The sequence below is a fragment of the Sinohyriopsis cumingii genome, chromosome 4 (genome assembly GCF_028554795.1).
Source record: "Sinohyriopsis cumingii isolate HCF-2022 chromosome 4, ASM2855479v2, whole genome shotgun sequence".
Lineage (NCBI taxonomy): Eukaryota > Metazoa > Mollusca > Bivalvia > Unionida > Unionidae > Sinohyriopsis > Sinohyriopsis cumingii.
This window is the reverse complement of record NC_142964.1, coordinates 68,473,707-68,493,438: the sequence shown is the minus strand read 5'-3', so window position 1 is coordinate 68,493,438 and position 19,732 is coordinate 68,473,707. Positions and strand designations below refer to the sequence as shown.

Genomic DNA, 19,732 nt, shown 5'->3' with positions numbered 1-19,732 from the left:
TTGTGAATGAAATAGTTATATTGGAAATGACAAATTCAGAATTGATGTGAAATTTGTCAGTTTTTTGTCTTATTCTGGTGACTATCAAAATCTTTATGCAGTACTTGAAAATGACAGACATTTTTTTTAATTACAAGTATGTACCATATATTTATGCTTCAGACACTTGGCAGATGCAGTTTAATTCACAGCGTAATCTCTTGTTTCACTGTGAGATTCCCAGTTTCTACATAAATTGCCATCATTACATATGACTAGTTTGGCTTGCTGTAAACTTGAGTTGGTTAAAAGTATAATATCTACCTGTAAAAGTGTGTACATGGAGGCAAAATATGGAAAATTTTATTAGTTGTATAATTACTGTCAGTCATTCATCCAAGACTTTTTAATTATGAACTGTATGAAGGAGAAATTGATTGTCAGGTCTCTTTATCAGCAAATTTTAATGCCAGGTGATATGTACAAAGATTGATTAGAATTTAATGGCTGGCTTAACATTGAACCAGACAATAACTGATGGCTGTTCTGTCAGGCAAGTGTAGGTATGCTATTAAAAATAACCTTCTGCCTCTATAATCACACTTTAATTTGCTTTAACTGAAACCTTCACTTGTCATCTTCAGCAATTCCCTGCTGAATAGATTTCTACTCTTTGTGATGAGATTAATGGAGCTTGAAAACAAAAATTGCAAAGGACCACTAAAATTTCCAAGTATGTCATCTTATGGCTTCTGATGTTTGATAGACACTTGGTATGCTTTGCAAGTTCATGCTGTGTGATTACAGGTTCACCACTAGTTGAAGGAAAATGTGTTCGGTTCCATTTGGTCATCACCTCTCTGCTCTTCATCTCCTTCCTTCATCCCTCGTTGTATGATAGAAAGATTTCACTACTGTATATGGTTTGTTCATTTGACTGACATAAATATAAAGGATACTACATGCACACTTTTTGCTCACCTCTACATACATTAATAGAGAACTGTTGTATTATACCCAGTTTTATTGGCATCCTCACTTAAACAGGCATTTACAGATAAATAGCCGCACTGCATCTTAAAATTCTTTTTCGTAGATCCTAGGAAACAGTTCAGAGTCTTTTATTTTATAGCACAAAGACCCTGAGGAGGGAATTAAATTTGTAGGTATATTATTTGACCATTGCTGGTAAAGTTTTCCATTTAGCCCAGGTAATTTGCACACTAATATATCATACATACAAATTGGTTTGTTGCAACCTTGTATACAATGGACTCAGCAATGCTAATTCAGTTCCTATAGTAAATCTATGCAAATACCACGATATTAAAAGTTCAAAAACTTAATTTCTGAGTGCTCATGATCATACATATATTTATCAGTATAGATGAAACCTGGATGACAGCTTCATTGTAGAGAAAAGGATATAAGCCGTGGCATTTTCTTGACCATCATGTGTTTGAAGCATGTGCTTTCAATTCCACACCAAAGAGTCAGGTGCTAATTTCAGTAATAATTGTTCAAAACTCAAGACTGTTAAAGGACTGGACTTGCATAACTAGGATAAGCTCTGAAAAGATTCTTTTTCCAAAAAAAGGACTTACATTATCAACCAATCCTGGCCAGGCAAATCCATATACTGTATAGTCTATTCTACGTTCACCCATTTCCAGACTGGTTCCCATTTTTCCATACAGTTAGTATTACTGTATATCTCTTATAGAATCATGAAACTTGATGAGATACAGTTTGATGAGTACTATAAGCTCATTACAAAAGCTGATCACTAATCCATATTTCAGCTCACTGTCAGGTTTATTGTAGGTTTTCTTTTTATTAGTTTGTCTCTCATGCTCTGATTTGGCTATAATCAGCAGACTTGATGGCTGATCTCTCTTAGCACCATACCCATCGAACAAAAGGTTACTGACCTATGTTTGACATTTCTCTGGCATTGGGTAAGTTGTTGCATTAGCTTATGACCAGATATATTATTGTTATAAAATTAACCTCCAAACCTATATTAATATTGATGGGTTGTGTGGGGTCTGATCTCAACAATTAAAAATTAGCCTATCTTGTACCGAAAAATGGAATTAAACCCACAACAACAATCCACACAGTATACTACTGCACATGTATCTATCATTTTTAAGTTTCCAGTATTTCTTGTGGCTCCTGGGTTGTGATTATTTGAACATACCATTCAGCAATCTGTACAAATATTTCTGGATCAAATTCTGTGTTTGACAACTTGTACGTGTATGATGTAGAATAACACAACCCTAACCGCTGTCACCATTTTGAATTACTGGCTTCATGTGTGGATAACCAGCTGTTTCATCAATGTTTAGGAACCTGTCAGATTCGACTTCAGTCATTAAAAATTGTTGTTTTTGTCATGTTATTTGAGTGTTTGTGGATTTCTCATGTGACTATCACATGATGACAAAGTACATGGATTAATTGGACATTGTAACCCAGGTTGCTCAGAACACTGTTTATTAATCCGTCTTATGAAAGAAATCCTGAAACCATTTGTTAGCTTGTTCCTACTCGGACTCATTTCACACAGTACTCTGTGATTCTGACTCATTTACAACAGATGAGCTAGAAGACTGTAAGTAACACATTGCTCATTTTTTCATGGTTAAGATAGAGCTACAGCCTATAATCATATATTTAGTTGAAAATGTGCTTCAGGTTCCAGGAATTGGAAAATTGAGGCATCCAAGTGTAAAGACCCTGAACACATTGAACACCATACAAAATTCCATTGACAAATGGTAACAGAAGATTTGAATTAATAAATAATTCTGTTACATCAGCACTTGCACTTTTGACCTTGGGGTCAAGGTTAAAGTTGTAGAAAAATTTGCATTAATGTTTTGGTAAGTGTTCTGTTTCCTCATATTTCCTAAACACCCTGATGGATGTTGTTTATACATTGTATAAATCATTTTGAAGCTAAACATGAATTCTCAACATTTGGACCACGAGATCAAAGTCACACATTTTAGAGAAATTGATGCTGAGTTCTACATGCAGGCCTTGGCCTTCGTGTTAGGATTAAAATCAATAGATTATTACTTTCTCTCCCTACCAGAAAACACTATAGGATAACAGTTCCCAATTTTGAGAAGATGGTATTATATTTAGTACATCACAGTGTTTAATCTTTACACTTTTGGTACTCTTCAATTAATTTTTCAATGTCTGCGTTTTAAACCATGACATTGTGTCACAAACTGTATCTGCCATGGTTGTACCTATAGAGAAGAGGCATAATAGCCATTGCCCAATATAGTATTTGGGAGGCAATGGGAAATGTATATTGTTCTAAAATAAATCCTAGTAATCAGAACTTTAAAACTTGTGATGTGACATACTACATTTCATTGCTTCCTTATTTCAGGATGATGCCTACTTCTGCACGTCCTACCCTGTTGAAGATGAAAATTACATAGGTATGAAAAGATAGAATCCATTTTTAATATGATTTAAAACCTGTTGCCTAGTCATGCATTTAGATGCTTCAATCTCTTCAGAAGAAAACTACCTGCAGAGGGAACAATGTATCCATAAGAGAAAACAAGAAAAGTGACTTTAAAGATTTCATTATTTTTTTATGAACGTTGTAAATATTGGATCAGAATGAGAGAGTTAGTCTTTTAAGATCAAATTGCCTAAGAGAGTTCTTTAAGGAAAACTGGGGCCCCGAGTGGCCGAGTGGTCTAAAGCGCTCACCGTTATGGATCACTGCCATCTCACCTCTGTCTGCGTGAGTTCGAGTCTCAGCCTCGGCTAACGTTGGTACATGAGAAAGCCTGCCAGTAGCTTATCGTGGGTCGGTGGTTCTTCCCGGGGTTTTCCAGGGTTCTTCCTTCACCAATTATACTGGCCGCCATGTATAGCCTATCTTGTGCTGAAAAATGGCGTTAAACCCTATAACAACAACAATAAGGAAAACTAATATTGTATTATGCTTAGAATATTTATACTTTAATTTGACTATTTATTTTATGCTAAGCAGTAAATTACTTGATTTTCTAATTAAAATAATATTGATATTTCACTGTAGTGAATAAATAATATTTTTTCACTACAGGAACTAACTTTTGGGGTCAGAACATACTTACCTCCCTTTGATTTTCTGTCAGTGAACTACTTTTTCTTTATGGTTGTTTTCTTATTAATAATCCCAGTTTGTTATCCTTGAAACTTGTAGTTTGTTATTCTGGAAATATCAGTTAACTTTATCAAGCTGATGTGGAACTAATTTTGTGCGCCAGTACACATAGCACAGCAGAACATGTACAGTAAACAGCTGACATTACCGTAAGAAATCTGCTAATTCATTGTGTCACAAACTTTAGGTAGCCAACGTATGTGAGCATAAAATAAAAAGAATATTTGCTTGAAATGAGTGAATAACGGATACATTTCATCTTGTGGGTGAAAAACTTTAGTATTTTCATCCACTCGATGAAATATATCTGTTATTCACTCGTTTCAAGCAAATATCATCTATTTATTTACACACTACACTATATGGTAATAACGGCACAAACAGATTATTGATACTCGGATATTAATTTAACATTCATGTAGTACAAATGTCATAATTTATTACATACCCATTTAAATTTGTATGCTTCATCTTGTATTTAATGTTCATATTTCCATATCTCACACAGAGATTGGAACTATGTAAGTGCTTTCACATCCATATTCTTAGCTGCAGCAAATCAAGTGTATTCTATAAGCTCTGTTAGCTTGGTAATTTAATCACCTCAATCTTAGGAGCAACCAGCTTCTTTTTGTTGCCTCCTTGACCCTTGTTGGGGAAGCACACCCAGTCACTCTGATACTTTAAAATCTTTAACTGCTACTGCTAATTTTATAGAATGCGCAGAATCAAACTTTTATTAAACTGAATTTGTTTTGAAATTCATTCACTAAGTATTAATAAAGTAATTGGAAAGCATAAAAGAGGGGATATGTAATAAACACAAACTACATGTTTTGTTTGATGTCAGGGAAAACATTTGTTTGATTTGATATATGAATTTGTCTTGATGGCCTTGGTGTATTTGAACATTATATTAGTCTCTTTCTTTTTGCCAACTCAGAACAAAATATATATGTAGGTTTGTCTATAATTTCAGCACAGATTTTGAATGCCTTCACACCTGTTATACTCCAGGTTGTAATTAAGCCCTTTATTTGTGATGTGCATTTTGTGGATGAGTATTTTTTGACACATATTGATGGTTTAGATAGACTGGTTGCACTACTTACAGTTTTACATCCCGAATTTCCTCAAAATATGCTTTCTTAGTTAGTTATGCAAATCTGAATTACATTAGCCATGTCATAAGTTCTCAGTCTTGATTACACATTTCGAAATTGTCCTATAATTTCGAATACAAGTGCAATTACATCCTCCTTACTGCACTCAAAATAAATTAAGCATTAAATTCCATAGCATCTTTTTGATAATTGCAATTGAAAGACTTCATATTTTTCCCCACATTATGATTTCAGACATTCATTGACAGAAACAGAAACACATTTGCAGATGTCAACACGCTTCTCCCTCGCTTCTTCAGTCTGATGTATTTCATGTGGAATTGTCACATATAAATCAAGTCCATAATCACGACATTTCGTAGAATCAAATTAAATACCAAAATCTATTCATTCCAGATCAAATGGAAAAGTTGTTGCAATACACATTCATTCACAATATGACTCCAAATTTCAATTTTAACTAGACGCACCATTTTCTTTCGAAAGTTAGGTTGAGCGCATTTCTAAGTTCAAATTTATCTGGGTGGAGTTATGTGTGCAGTAATAATGTTGTTGTGTAATGATGAATCTGCGCTTGTGTATTTAGTTTGGAATATGGCATACATTCAGTTATTTTGTTTCTTGTTGTGTATTTTGCTAATATAATTAATCATTAGGTAGAATTAAAAAAATGTGCGTATAATAAAAAGGTTACTGCATTTGTATGGGAAAATATGAATTCATTTAGTCGGATGAATATACTGCACTCCCAAGGTCGTGCAGTATTTACATCCGAAAAAATTTGTTCATATTTACCCATACAAATGCAGTAACCTATAATTACATGTCATTAGATGCTAACTTTGTTTGGTTGATTCAGGTTGCTGCTCAGAACATTTTGTTTGAATTGAACCCATTGGCAATGAGTATTGTGACTGCAGAATACTGTCTGGCACTAGTGTAAAGCACCTTGATGTAAAAATTTGATTAAACGTAAGACTTGGAGAAACGTTTGTCTTTTCTATGAGGCGTAACTATATTTCAGGAGCGATCCATCATAAAACTCAGACTTTGCTGTGAAAGTAAATAGCAGATAGTTATTTTTATTGAATGTGAAAGTATGCTGGTGATACAAGAAATAGACCTGACTCAAATGCAGGAAAGATTCTGTGTTGATTTATTTTCATTCAATATTATATTCTATCATATAACATGCATGTGATACCTTAAATTTTAAAATTTTGATGAGTTTGCTCCTTTTATGTTGTGAACCAACATTCCACCATTTATGAGTACTAGTCATCATTTGGCTCAAGACATTTGATTGGTTCAGAATCAAATAGTGTTTGACTGCTTCTCTTTTTTTTTGTGTCAGTGCTTAATACTTGTATGTGGCTGTGATGGTTAGTTTTTATCTTTCTTACATAACTCATGTTGATACTTTGACAGTATTTGTTGATATTAAATACAAACACAAGATGGTGTGTGAAAATTCAGGTCCATTATTTACATTCAGTTGGTTTAACATAATGCCTCAAATAATTAACTTGATGTCTAAGATAAACTTTACCCAGACAATGCAACATGATTTTGTTTGGCATATCCAGGCTAGTGCTGGCACTGATTATGTTTGAAAATACCACTCTGAGTCAATGAAGCATTGATCACTGTATAGTTACAGATTTGTATCAAATCATATGAAGATGAGAAATAATACAAATGTCAGGTACACAATATAAATTAAATATACATAACATACCTAAGATATTTAAGTCTCTTTTAACACCCAGGATAACCAGTGAGGAAATCCTGGGAAATTATTTTTCCTTAAAAATATACCTTATACAAGATATGAAACTGTAGAGTGCCACCTTAAATATCAAATTTTTTTCAATTCTTTTTCTTATTTTCATATCTTTGTGTGTGATGTTCTGAACAAAATTGTACATTAACATTGATGTTATGCAGGGAATTAAGCTAGTTAAGAGTATTTTGTTCTTGCTTACAAAATATGTCTTGTGTCAGTATTGTGTGTGCAGTTATGTACTTATGGGGAAATTAGAAATCTTAGAATACAGTAATTAAGTCAACTGTTGCATTAAATGACAGAAAAATGTAGTGAAAATGTTTCTTTTAATTCATTTGTTTTTCTGAGAGAGTGACCATTGTAAGGTGAGGTTGCTTGCATATGCAACATGCACAGCAGAGAGAATGCTGGCATACCACTGTGTTACTTTCATGTACTTAGGCTGAGATTTCTTTTGATATTGTACTTGTGAAATTAGTCTAAAGTACACTATCATTAGCAGTTATTAAAATAGGAAATTATATTTTGCCAGACCAGACAATACCTTCTTGTGAAAGTACATTGAATGAATTACAAAATATATAAGAAGTTTTTAAAAGTTATTAGCTTGTTTTTTATAATTGATCTTTGAAGTTGAGGAAGTCAAAATGACCTAGCAGAGCTAGTAGTTTTTTGATAGGTGTACATCTATCAGAGGTGGTTTTCTTGCGGAGTGCAATATCTGAATATGTTGTTTGCAGGCATTTATCCTGACAATGGGGGTGTATTTTCATTTGAACTGTTTCAGATATATAAATCTACTCTTTAGTTTCATATGTACTATATATCCCCAAAAGCCGGCCTCTTTGTTATCTCGCTTCCTGTCCTGATATTTTGGTTTCAGTAAGGGTGACCCGATGGTCATCAGTTTTTTTTATATACTTGCCACCTCAGTGAAAAGGATAATATTTCCAGTCTCGTTAGTCTCTGGTTTCCAGAAATTATGTCTGATGATGTCAGTTTATTTGAGTCACCATCAGGCATGTGACAAGTTTAAATTAAATAACATTAAGTTGGAGTATGACAAATTTTTGCAAATTTTCACATTTTTTTAGAAAGGAAAAAAGTAAAAGTTTGTTAATATTTTAGGGTATGAAGTAGTCACTTTGAAAAGATACTGGGTTTTTTTCTCACATGCTTTTTGCACCCAGACTATTTGTTACTTCAGTGTTGGATTATTTTAGGTTTTGAATGAAATGTTTCATAATTTGAATATGGAATTAAATTTAGTAACGATAATGATCATAATGATAATAATGTTGGAATATTTTCTAAACAATTTATCTACACATAGCTCAATGATGCAATAATGTTTGTTAATTGATATTAAAAAGTACATTCCTTTACTATTATAAATGTTTAATTTTCTATCCAGTTTGAAGGTTTTTGCATATTACAAATTCTTGTTTCAGTTCCCTTCACAGTTCAGTATGAAGCATTGGCAGATGGAGGGACTGCCCACCATATCATACTTTTTGGCTGTGAGGAACCTGCCAGCTCTGAAAAATTCTTGCATATTACAAATTCTTGTTTCATTTCCCTTCACAGTTCAGTATGAAGCATTGGCAGATGGAGGGACTGCCCACCATATCATACTTTTTGGCTGTGAGGAACCTGCCAGCTCTGAAAAATTCTGGTAAATTACTTGACAGTCTTCACTTCATAATCTATCCAGCTGTCTCTCTTTCTGTATTTCCATCAAAAAGACATATAGAAATCTTTGAAGAAACAGTATATAAGTAACAACAACTTCATGATGTATGGGACACATGCGGATCAGTAAAACTGTGTGACTTCTTCATGGAATAGGCATCAATTACAAGTTCCATCAATCTGTTTTAAAATATTCAGTAATTTTGGAATGTTTCCTTTTTGTAATTCTTACATTTAATTGTGAATGAGACATCTAGTGTGACTGCCACAGTGGCCATGTTGAAAATCTTGTTCTAACAACTTCTGTTTAATGAATGGTTTTATCAACATAGGGTTTTCAATGAAAGAAAGGCCAGGGAAGAAGATATTTGCCCACTAGCCCCAGCATCATGGCTAAAGTGAATTATATGCTCTGCATACTCTGATGTCTCACAAGATTAGATATGCCTCATGAAAACAGAGGAATCTTAGACATGGCGATTAACTTTATGAGATAATACAATGGCACTGTCACAATTTCTGCAGGCAAACATCAAAATTGAATTTGTTTTGTTTTCATCAGGAAATGTGGCTCTGTGTGTTCTGGAAGAGACCAGATTATATTTGCCTGGGCAAAGAATGCACCCCCACTTAAAATGCCGAAGGGTAAGTTTCTCACTATCTAAACCAAACTTGCAGTGATATATTCGTGGTTTGGGGTCTCATCTCACCTATTCACAATACAAATATAATTATTCTTGCATCTCTCTCAAGTTGGTCACGGATAATAGGAATTTCTGAAAACTTGTCTCTCATTCCAAATGGACTTGAAAATGTTGCAGGCAGTCTCAGTTTGCCAGTCAGTCTATATAGTATTATTAATCTTATAGAAAAAAAATGACATCTATAATATTTTTGTAGTGACCATTTTTTCTGGTAGATTTCATGTAAAAATGGACACAACAACACATAAGAGGGTCATAGGAAAGTGCCAACTTTAACAATGAGGTTGACTTAAAGAGTGTTGACATGAGAGATTAAATGTTAATACATATTGCTTTTCAGAATGTGATCTGCCTTTTTTTTGCTTTTGTCAAATATAGCTCTAGGAAACTAAAAGAGAAGAAGTATTATCCAGTGGTATTTTTCTGGCTGCAATTGTATGTTCCACATGTAAACATTTGCACATGTAAATTTTTTGTTTGTTTTTATTCCCTTTTCCAGATGTTGGACTGCACATAGGTAAACAAGCTGGTATCTCCTACATTGTTCTACAGATCCACTATGTACATAAATTTGAAGGTAAGAGAATACATTACTATTTGATAAAAAAATTAATGTCATAAACTTATGTAGAAAACCAGCTATGTTGTTAATTGTCTTTTCAGTTAGTCTGTGACTTTATAATTTAAAAAGAATGTAATTTAGCCAGATGTCCAAAAACATATCTGGAAATCATTTTTTGGCATTTTTTTACAGAATATTCCTATTATTATAGTTAACTTTTGCTCGTAAACAATGATGGCGGGGCATTGGTGTTCCACAAATACATTTCTAGCAACCTGTAAGTCATGTTTTTATATATATATATATATATATATATATATATATATATATATATATATATATATATATATATATATATATATCCTGTTATTAATGTTTTAAACATGCATTTGGTTTCCCATGCTTTAGTCATTCTTGCTGTTATCCATGATTTAGATGTGCAACTTGTTACCCATCATTTAGACATGTAACCTGTTGCCCATGTTTCATCCTTAAGAACATTAACATGCTGAATTAAAAAGGCCCTATTTTTTTAATGTTTTCTTGAATATGAACTATTTGGGAATCATAACTGTCATCTTTGGATAGCAGATGCCTATGTAGCTCAAATCTTAGAACTGTTATGGAGAAGTCCTAGTTAGAAAATTCTTTGATATAACTCCTTGAACACTATCATGTACATGTCACATTTACATCTTTATATCCATTTGACTTGGTTGGTCTGATTATTGAAACAGATAGTCAATCTGCATTTCTATATTGCATACCCAGAGTGGAGCTGTTCAGGGTGCTTTCACTGTATTTCTATATTGCACACCCAGAGTGGAGCTGTTCAGGGTGTTTCCACTGTATTTCTATATTGCACACCCAGAGTGGAGCTGTTCAGGGTGTTTCCATTGTATTTCTATATTGCATACCCAGAGTGGAGCTGTTCAGGGTGTTTCCACTGTATTTCTATGTTGCACACACAGAGTGGATCTGTTCAGGGTGTTTCCACTGCATTTCTATATTGCACACCCAGAGTGGAGCTGTTCAGGGTGTTTCCATTGTATTTCTATGTTGCACACACAGAGTGGAGCTGTTCAGGATGTTTCCATTTACATCTGCATGTTGATATTCTTCGATGCACCAAATCAAATTATTATAAATCCCAAATTTGGTATTTAATTCCATTCATGTTGTATTGCAGAAAATAAGGGGGCATCAGTAAAGAGGGAGTATGTAATAAATTCAGAGTTGCAATAATGTTTTGTTCCAGGTCAGGGAAAACCTTGTTTGATTTAGCATATCAATAAGCATGTGCTGGCAGCCTCTGTCATATTTATGTCATTCTTTTTGCTAAGTGAGAACAAAATAGGTATATAATAGTCTTTTGTATTTATTGGATAGCTGTTTGCAATGTCATTTTATTTGTTCTAAAGACCCGACTGTATTTCTGGCACTCATTACAACTGTTTCTGTAAACAGTACTAGCACTAAAAGCATGTTTGCAAGAGTACTCTTGGCTCCATAGAATGATAATTCAGACATTTTCATTTGATATTTGTAAAAAAAAAATGGGTCTTTGTATGAATAAGGGAAAAAATTGAGAGAAAAAGTAAATGTACACATTTATGTTCTGTTATACTTCCATAGCTGCTTTTTCTTTACTACTACCACTGCTGCTGTTGCTACTACCACTACTACCGCTCCGGTGGCCAAGTGGTTAGAGCATCCGCCTTGGATGCAAGAGGTCGTGGGTTCGATTCCCAGCCGAGTCATACCAAAGACTTATAAAAATGGTACTAACAGCTGCCTCGCTTGGTGTTCAGCATTAAAAGGTTAGTGTTATGATTGGTCAGCCTGGTGTCAAAATAATGTGACTGGGTGGGACATCATACTACATGTCTGTGGCATGAGGCCCCAGTGTGAGACATCACTATAAACTGCCACTTTGCAGACATCATACCAATATGACTGAAACATTGTTAAAGCTACATTAAAATCCAAATCACTACTACCACTACAACTACTAGTTCTGCTATCACCATTTCTACTACTACTACTACTATTTCTACTACTCCTACTATTTCTACTACTCCTACTATTGCTACATGTATTTCTACTACTGCTGCTATTCTTATTTCTATTTATTCCATCACCAGTGCCATAGCTAGCAATTGCACATACAGCTGCATATTTGTAAAACAGGAAATATTTTTAAGAGACCGAGATACCATGTTTTAAAGATTTAGAAGTGACCTACATCCATTTTCAAACCTCATCTCCTTTGTATTATGTAGATTAGAGAATTAGTAATTACTATGTTCCTGACTACTACTATTACTGCAACTACTACTACCACTGCTACTTCAAAAAGTGTAGGTGTGTGACATAGACTTTCTGATTCATGGATAGGAGTGAAATAATATTTTTGGTTCCATTATTATAGAAGATGCACAACCCGACTACTCAGGAATCCGTCTGTATGTCACAAAGGAAAGGTAAATATTTGTAGTGATAGAGTTATATCCCATGGACTGAAATTTTTGCTGTTATGTGTGGAAACATTACCGGTCCATAAGAAGTACTTATTATTGAAATGCAGTCTTCCATATGCTAGTGATACTTTTCAGTTAGGTCATAGATTTTAAACAGCTTGGGAGACAAGAGATTTAATTAACATGGATTTTCAGAATGTCTAGATGTTGTTATGATTCATACAAATCTAAATGACTTAAAATTCTGGTGAAAAATTCCATTGTGATACATTTTTTTCAAAGAAGGCCAGTGGTATGATCCCCAGTCTAAGATTTACTTTTGTCCCAAAATTTCTCAGATTAGAAAATATTGACTCCCTTTGATTTTAAAAATAATTAATTAGAATTGGATTTCTGTATTCATAGTTAAGATTTTTTTTAAAAAGAGTTGTATTATTATGGTTGTTTGGTGTTTTGATGCATCAACATTTTAAAAATTTATACCATTCTGCGCCATTGTAGGGAATGTAACCCACACATTTCTGGTTATAAGTCCAGTATCTTAACACTGAGCCATCACCACTCCTTGTATTGTTATAGAAGCCCATCTTTTTAGCATGAGTGTTGCTAAAACAAACCAAAAGACTTAGTGAATACCATTTTTGTTCATCATGTTATGGGTCAAGTCAAAAACCTGCATTTTGTTGTTATGCCTGGGGTGTTATGGCTGATAAAATGTCCATTAAGTGCTGTGTTGGGATGTATATTTTCAAAAGAAGACCCCATAAGCACTATACATGCTGTATATGTGGGTAAGGCCTAGCAAAAAACAAAAAGCTATGTGTTCTATATGTCAAAAGATATTAAATCAACAGCATGTGAGGTCACCTTCCGTCATACTAATGGGTAGGAACATAAACTTAAGTACCAATCATGTTAATCAAAAATCAAAGTCTCAGAGTGGGACATTTCAGGCCCTGTTGCATCTAAAACCATTTGAAGCAGTAGAAACTTGCTTGTAGGAGTGCATGGTATAACTGGTATTACCATATATGCCCAGTTATAAGTCTACTCAGACTGCAAGCAACAAAGATCTGATCTGCCTAAGCATAATGCACCTGCAGACCAGGGTATATCTTGTTTTTTCTTCCGATAGCTCCAGCACATTATGCGCCAGTAGGTCTGGGTCTGTGCAGTTTACAGTTGGACTCACAAATCAGAATGTTAACTCCCAGACTAGGCCTAGCTTTAAAAATACTTCTGAGTTCTTGTTTAAGAATGAAATACTTGTTATATTTGGTGGACTCTCCATAGCACAGTTAATATCCTTTCCAAGTTTGTATACAGCTATCATATGTACTTATAAGATGGGTCTACTGCAAACTGCACAGACCCAGATCTGTTGTCACATAATGTGCCGACAGATCTGGATCTGTGCAGATTGTTAGGAGTAATTATATAAAACAAACATTGCAGGTGAATTATGCTACAGCAGATCATGATTGTTGTTGTTTGCAGTTTGACTCGACTTATAAGTGAATGTACACCGCTCGCTCGATAACTCGCGCCCAGATAACTCGCGATCCCGCTTATAACGCGGTGTCCGTCTTGGCTCCCGATTTTTTCCAGAGAAAATGTATTTAAAATATCTTTAAAATATGCTGAACATGAAAAAATTATGATAAGAATTGATAAATTAAACCTTGATACATTGCTCGTTTTATCATCAAAAATGGTGATTAATGCCCGTAAAAGTTGACTCGACTTATAAGTGAATGTAATTGTAATGCTTGAAGTTAAATTTTTGTCTTTGAAAAATGCTTGAATTTCATAATGAACCATGTTAGAGAAATCAGAGCTAGATCCATCTCAGGACATTGTATATGTTGGGGTGAATTTCCTAGGGGATCAGTCCATGTCCCTCTGAATAGGAAAGACAGAATCCTGGCCTTTTTGGAGGCACAGCAAGTCAAGACTTGTTGGCACACTTATATATATATATATATATATATATATATATATATATATATATATATATATATATATATATTATATATATATATATATATATATATATATATACACCTTATAGCTGAGCAGACTTGATTCCACTAGAAAGACTGCACTTGCACCCTGTCCAGTTTCTTCTGGTGAACTGAAAACTGCACAGGAATCTCCTGACAGCTTGAATTTCTCAAGGATCTGAATTGGGACAGGGTTCTGACCTTATATCCCATGCATACCCTGTACTTCACTCCCGGCTGTTTTACAGGTGCATCAGATTTGACCCCCTGTGGGTCCGGGGTAGTAGAATTGGCCTGATGTGTCCTCACTATGTGTCAAAAAAGGCAACTAAGTAGAGGCAACCTGTTTGCCTTGAGTTGCGTCCCGTGTCAGGGGAGGAAAGGATCCAGGTAGTTGAGCAGAGACTTTCTGATGCAATACACTACTTTGGCCTCTACTTCTTCTAGACAGGTGGTCGGAAGGGCTTGGTCTCGACAAATTGACTGGTCACGCCAAGCCCTAGGAGGTGTTAATTTACTTGCTCACTTTCTCTATTTTTCTCCATGTATCTCTCTTGACACCACTGTTTCCCCTACTCTCTACCCCTTTATTTTTCCTTTCTCCTACTCTCAGAAGACTTTGTAGAAGGCAGTGGCTCAGCTGGTCAATTGGGAGGTAATCTTACCTAATGAGTATACCACCTGTGTATCCCTGGCACTTGGAAAGTGTCCCCTTGTTGGACTCTGTGGCGGTTGGGAGAGCACGGGTGATGAAATAACAAAAAAAAAACAAAAAATGGAAGAAGAAAAAAAGTCAACAAAAGAGAACAAAAACTGTTTCAGACTCTGATGATGAGCTATGTGGCATGGGATCTTCATGGTCATCCAGTCCATAGATGAAGCTAAACCACTTGCAGCACTATCACCATTTTTAATTGAAAAGACTATCCTTGGATTAGTCGGAAAACCCCAAAGCATTAAAAAAAATCAGGTGGTGCGAACGTAAAGCATATACTGAGAACATCTACAAAATTAAGGCCTTTCATGACATTCCAGTAACTTGTTTTGCACACACATCACTTAGTACATCAAAAGGCATCGTTGCCGTGACTTAGCTGGAGTCAACGACAGAAATCATCGAAGGGATGAAAAATGAAGATATCACTGCAGTCTGTAGAATTAGTATCAAACGTAACAACAATCTGCAGGACACCAACACCATTATACTCACCTTCAACAAACCTACAGTACCTAAAGTAGTCAAGGTTGGATTTTTACAGGTAAAGGTTGGAGTATATATATACCAAATCCCCTTCGATGCTTCAAATGTCAAAAATACAGCCATCATGAAGACCGATGCTCGAGAAGCCAAGTATGTGGCCAATGTGATGAAACTTCTCATCGGGAATCCGAGTGCAGAGCCACTCCACATTGCGTCAGCTATGAAAAGAAGCACCATGCTAATTCATAGGATTGTGATACCTGGAAACAGGAGAAGGAAATACAGAGGATTAAGCACACCTCCAACATCCCCTATCCAGAGGCCAGGAAGCTTGTACAAGCTAGAACTTCCCTCCCCGGCCCGACCTTCTCAACTGTATTTTCAAAAAAAACCAAAGCAACAAAAGATGCCCAGACCCAAACAAACCCACCTGAATCCCCTTCCAGCTAAAACATTCCGCATTGCAAACCTCTGACAAATTCAATATCATCTCAAAAAATTCAACAATACTACACCTGCAAAATTACCAAACAGTAAAAAGAAATCTCAAACAAATAGGCAGCAAAAGGGGTCTGATGACCCTATAAAGCTGCATAACAGGTTTGGAGACTTTGAGGATATGGATGCAGAAGAAACTGCTCCATGTTCTCAGGATATATCTCAAAGTAGCTCCTGACAAACCAACAAAAAATTCACCCCCCCGTACTTCCTCCAGAGAAATAACCACACAGATTGCCTTCGCAAAAGGTCTAACCTAGCTCCGCAATCTTCAATTTAAACATATAATGAAGAACACCATCATATAATGGAACTGTCAAGGACTTAAAGCCAACTACAATGATATTCTTCTGCTTTGAAACAAACATAATCCTGCAGTACTATGCATTCAGGAAACTTTCTTGAAAGATACAGATAACATCACACTTAAAAACTACTCCCTGTTTAACACCTACTCCCAGAATGTTGACAGGGTCTCAGGAGGAGTTTCTGTTTTTGTGAACAACAGAGCCCCTCATTGCGTCATCCCTTTAACCACAAATTTGTAAGCCATGGCTGTAATCGTCACTCTATATCGAATGATTACCTTTTGTTCTATTTACATACCACCAAACACTAACCTAGTACTAAATGAATTGGACAATATTGTTCAACAACTTCCCATGCCATTTGTTTTACTCGGGGATTTTAATGCCCATAACATTTTATGGGGCTCAAATCATGTAATTGACAGAGGTCACAAAGTAGAAGACTTTATTTCTAGACACGATTTGTGTCTATATAACGCCAAAACACCAACATATTTACACCCAGGAACAGGTACATACATGTGCACCGATTTGACAATTTGTTCTCCTTCGCTGCTTTTGGACTATGAATGGAAGGTCACTGATGACCTTCACAGCAGTGATCACTTTCCAATCTAACTTGAAAATATCAACTCTACTATTGATGACAAAATTTCACAGTGGAATATAAAGAAGGCTGACTGGGCTAAGTTTAAAACACTCTGTAAAACTAGGCTAAATGAGGATACAGTCTTCAACGTTAATAACCCTATTCAGCATTTTACTTCTATTTTAATAGAGATTGCAGAAGAATCGATTTACAAGTCCTCACCAAATTGTAAAAGAACCCCAAAACCCTGGGCCACAAAAGTAATGTAATGAAGCCATTAGACAAAGCCAAGAAGCATTGAAAATAATTTAAGAAGCATCTAACGCCCAAAAATTTAAGTAAATACCATTTCCTGCGGGCCAAAACTCGCCGTACAGTCAAAGAAAGTAAACGAGCATCATGGAAGAAATATGTTTCTTATTTAAACTCTTGTTCCTCTATTAAGAAAGTTTGGGACACTCCGCAAAATAAATGGAAAGAGAAAACACAATTCTTTCCGACATCTGAAGCTGAATAATAACAATTTTAGGTCAAAACATGACATAGCAAATATTCTTGCTGACAGTTTCTCTAAAAATTCCTTATCTAATTATTCAAAAACCTTCCAAAGATTAAAGCATCAAAAAGAAAGTCACATTTAAAATTCACATCCATTAACTTGGAAAGTTATAACCAACTGTTCTCACTATTGGAGCTTATGGAGACTTTAGACAAGGCCCATGATACATCCGCTGGGCATGTCAAAATACATTACCCGGTTTTGAAACACCTTCCAGAATCATCTTTAACATCTCTTTTGAAAATCTTCAATGATATATGGATAACTGGTAATGTACCTAAGATTTGGAAAGAAGCAACAGTAATACCAGTTCCCAAACCAGGTAAAGGTAGCACAGATCCTACCAACTATCTACCCATTGCGCTGACAAGCTGTGTGTGCAAAACAATGGAAGGAATGATAAATTCTTGGCTTGTATGGTACTTGGAGACTAACAATTTAATATCTCCTTTCCAAAGTGGCTTTCGATATGGACGTAGCACCTTTGACCATCTGGTTAGACTGGAAACATTTCTTGATGCATTTATCAGGAAGGAACATTTAGTAGCAGATTTCTTTGATTTAGAAAAGGCCTATGACATGACATGGAAGTGCAGGATACTAAATGACCTGCACGATCTGGGTCTAAAAGGCCATCTGCCCTCCTTCATATCAAACTTCATCTCAGACAGAGAATTCAAGGTACGAGTGGGCTCTACCCTCTCAGATTTGCACGAGCAAGAAATGCGTGTGCCCCAGGGCAGCATTCTATCTGTGCGGTTTTCAACATCAAAATTAATAGCAACACCAAGTGTTTGGCTCCTAGTGTGGATTGCTTGTTATACATTGACGATTTTCTAATATTTTATCAATCAAAGTACATGCATACAATTGAAAGACAACTACAACAAAATATCAACAAGATTCAAAATTGGGCCAGTACTAACAGTTTCAAATTCTCGTAATCCAAAACGGTATTTATGCATTTCTGTCAGTTACGAAGACATCATGATGAACCTAAACTCACGCTGGATGGAGCACCTATTCCAGTTGTTGAGGAAACAAAAATTTTAGGTATTATCTTCGACAAAAAATTGACTTTTATTCCACACCTAAAGAACTTCAAAGCTCTAGATATACTCAAAGTAGAAGCACATGCTGACTGGGGTGCTGTTAGAAAAGTCATCCTCAGTTTATATAGAACGTTTATTCGATTGAAACTGGACTATGGTTGTGTTGTTTATGGTTCAGCTAGGAAGTCATATTTGAAGATGCTCGACTCATCATCAAGGAATAAGACTCGCTGTGGGAGCATTTAAGACATCCCCATGTGAAAGCCTACTCACTGAAGCGAACGAACCACCTTTATCACATCATTGAGAAATGCTTTTTCGGCTGTTTCTCAACCCAAATACAAAACCTTAAATGCAAATAAACCAAACACCATACCTTCCTTTGGCATTAGAATATCATCCAGCCTTAGACAAAAATTGATCTTTCTAAAATTCAGAAAACATCCATTCCCGAAACACCACCATGGCTACTTAAACAACCAAAAGTACAAACCCTTCCATCTTCCACAACACTTATCATGAACTCCTCACTGAATTTAAAAACTACACAAGAATTTATACCAACGGATCAAAGGATGAGGAAAAGGCTGCTGCAGCCTTCATTAGTGGAAATCACACAAGTTCGCTTACCAAATGGCACATCAGTTTTTTCAGCTGAAATCAGAGCAAAAGACCATGCTCTGCAATATATCGAAAACAAGCATATTTTAAACAGCATTATCTTTGACGACTCACTCAGTTCTTCAGTCACTACACAATGGAAACGGGAGAACCCATTATTGACCAATATTCTTGTCAAAAATATAGAGCTGAGTGTCTTCCACAACATAATATACTGTTGGTTGCCCAGCCATATTGGTATTAAAGGTAATGAAAAAGCAAATCGCGCTGCTAAAATGGCCCCATCCCTCGAAACATCTTGATTTTAAAATACTGTATACTGATTTTAAACCTAGTATCAAAGAGTTATGTCAGAAGTGGCAAGCATTATGGAATGATGCAGTGA

The 19,732-nt window shown here is 35.4% G+C and overlaps 1 protein-coding gene across 1 annotated transcript in view; it reads left to right on the top strand.

Moving 5' to 3' along the window:
* Positions 1-19,732, top strand: part of LOC149801393 (peptidyl-glycine alpha-amidating monooxygenase B-like) — a 106,530-nt gene that overhangs the window by 15,178 nt on the left and 71,620 nt on the right. The window contains exons 3-8 of the mRNA XM_089956798.1: positions 3,395-3,446; positions 8,542-8,622; positions 8,666-8,753; positions 9,333-9,415; positions 9,974-10,051; positions 12,468-12,519. Coding sequence (XP_089812924.1) covers positions 3,395-3,446; positions 8,542-8,622; positions 8,666-8,753; positions 9,333-9,415; positions 9,974-10,051; positions 12,468-12,519 — 434 coding nt within the window. The remainder of the gene's footprint in view (positions 1-3,394; positions 3,447-8,541; positions 8,623-8,665; positions 8,754-9,332; positions 9,416-9,973; positions 10,052-12,467; positions 12,520-19,732) is intronic.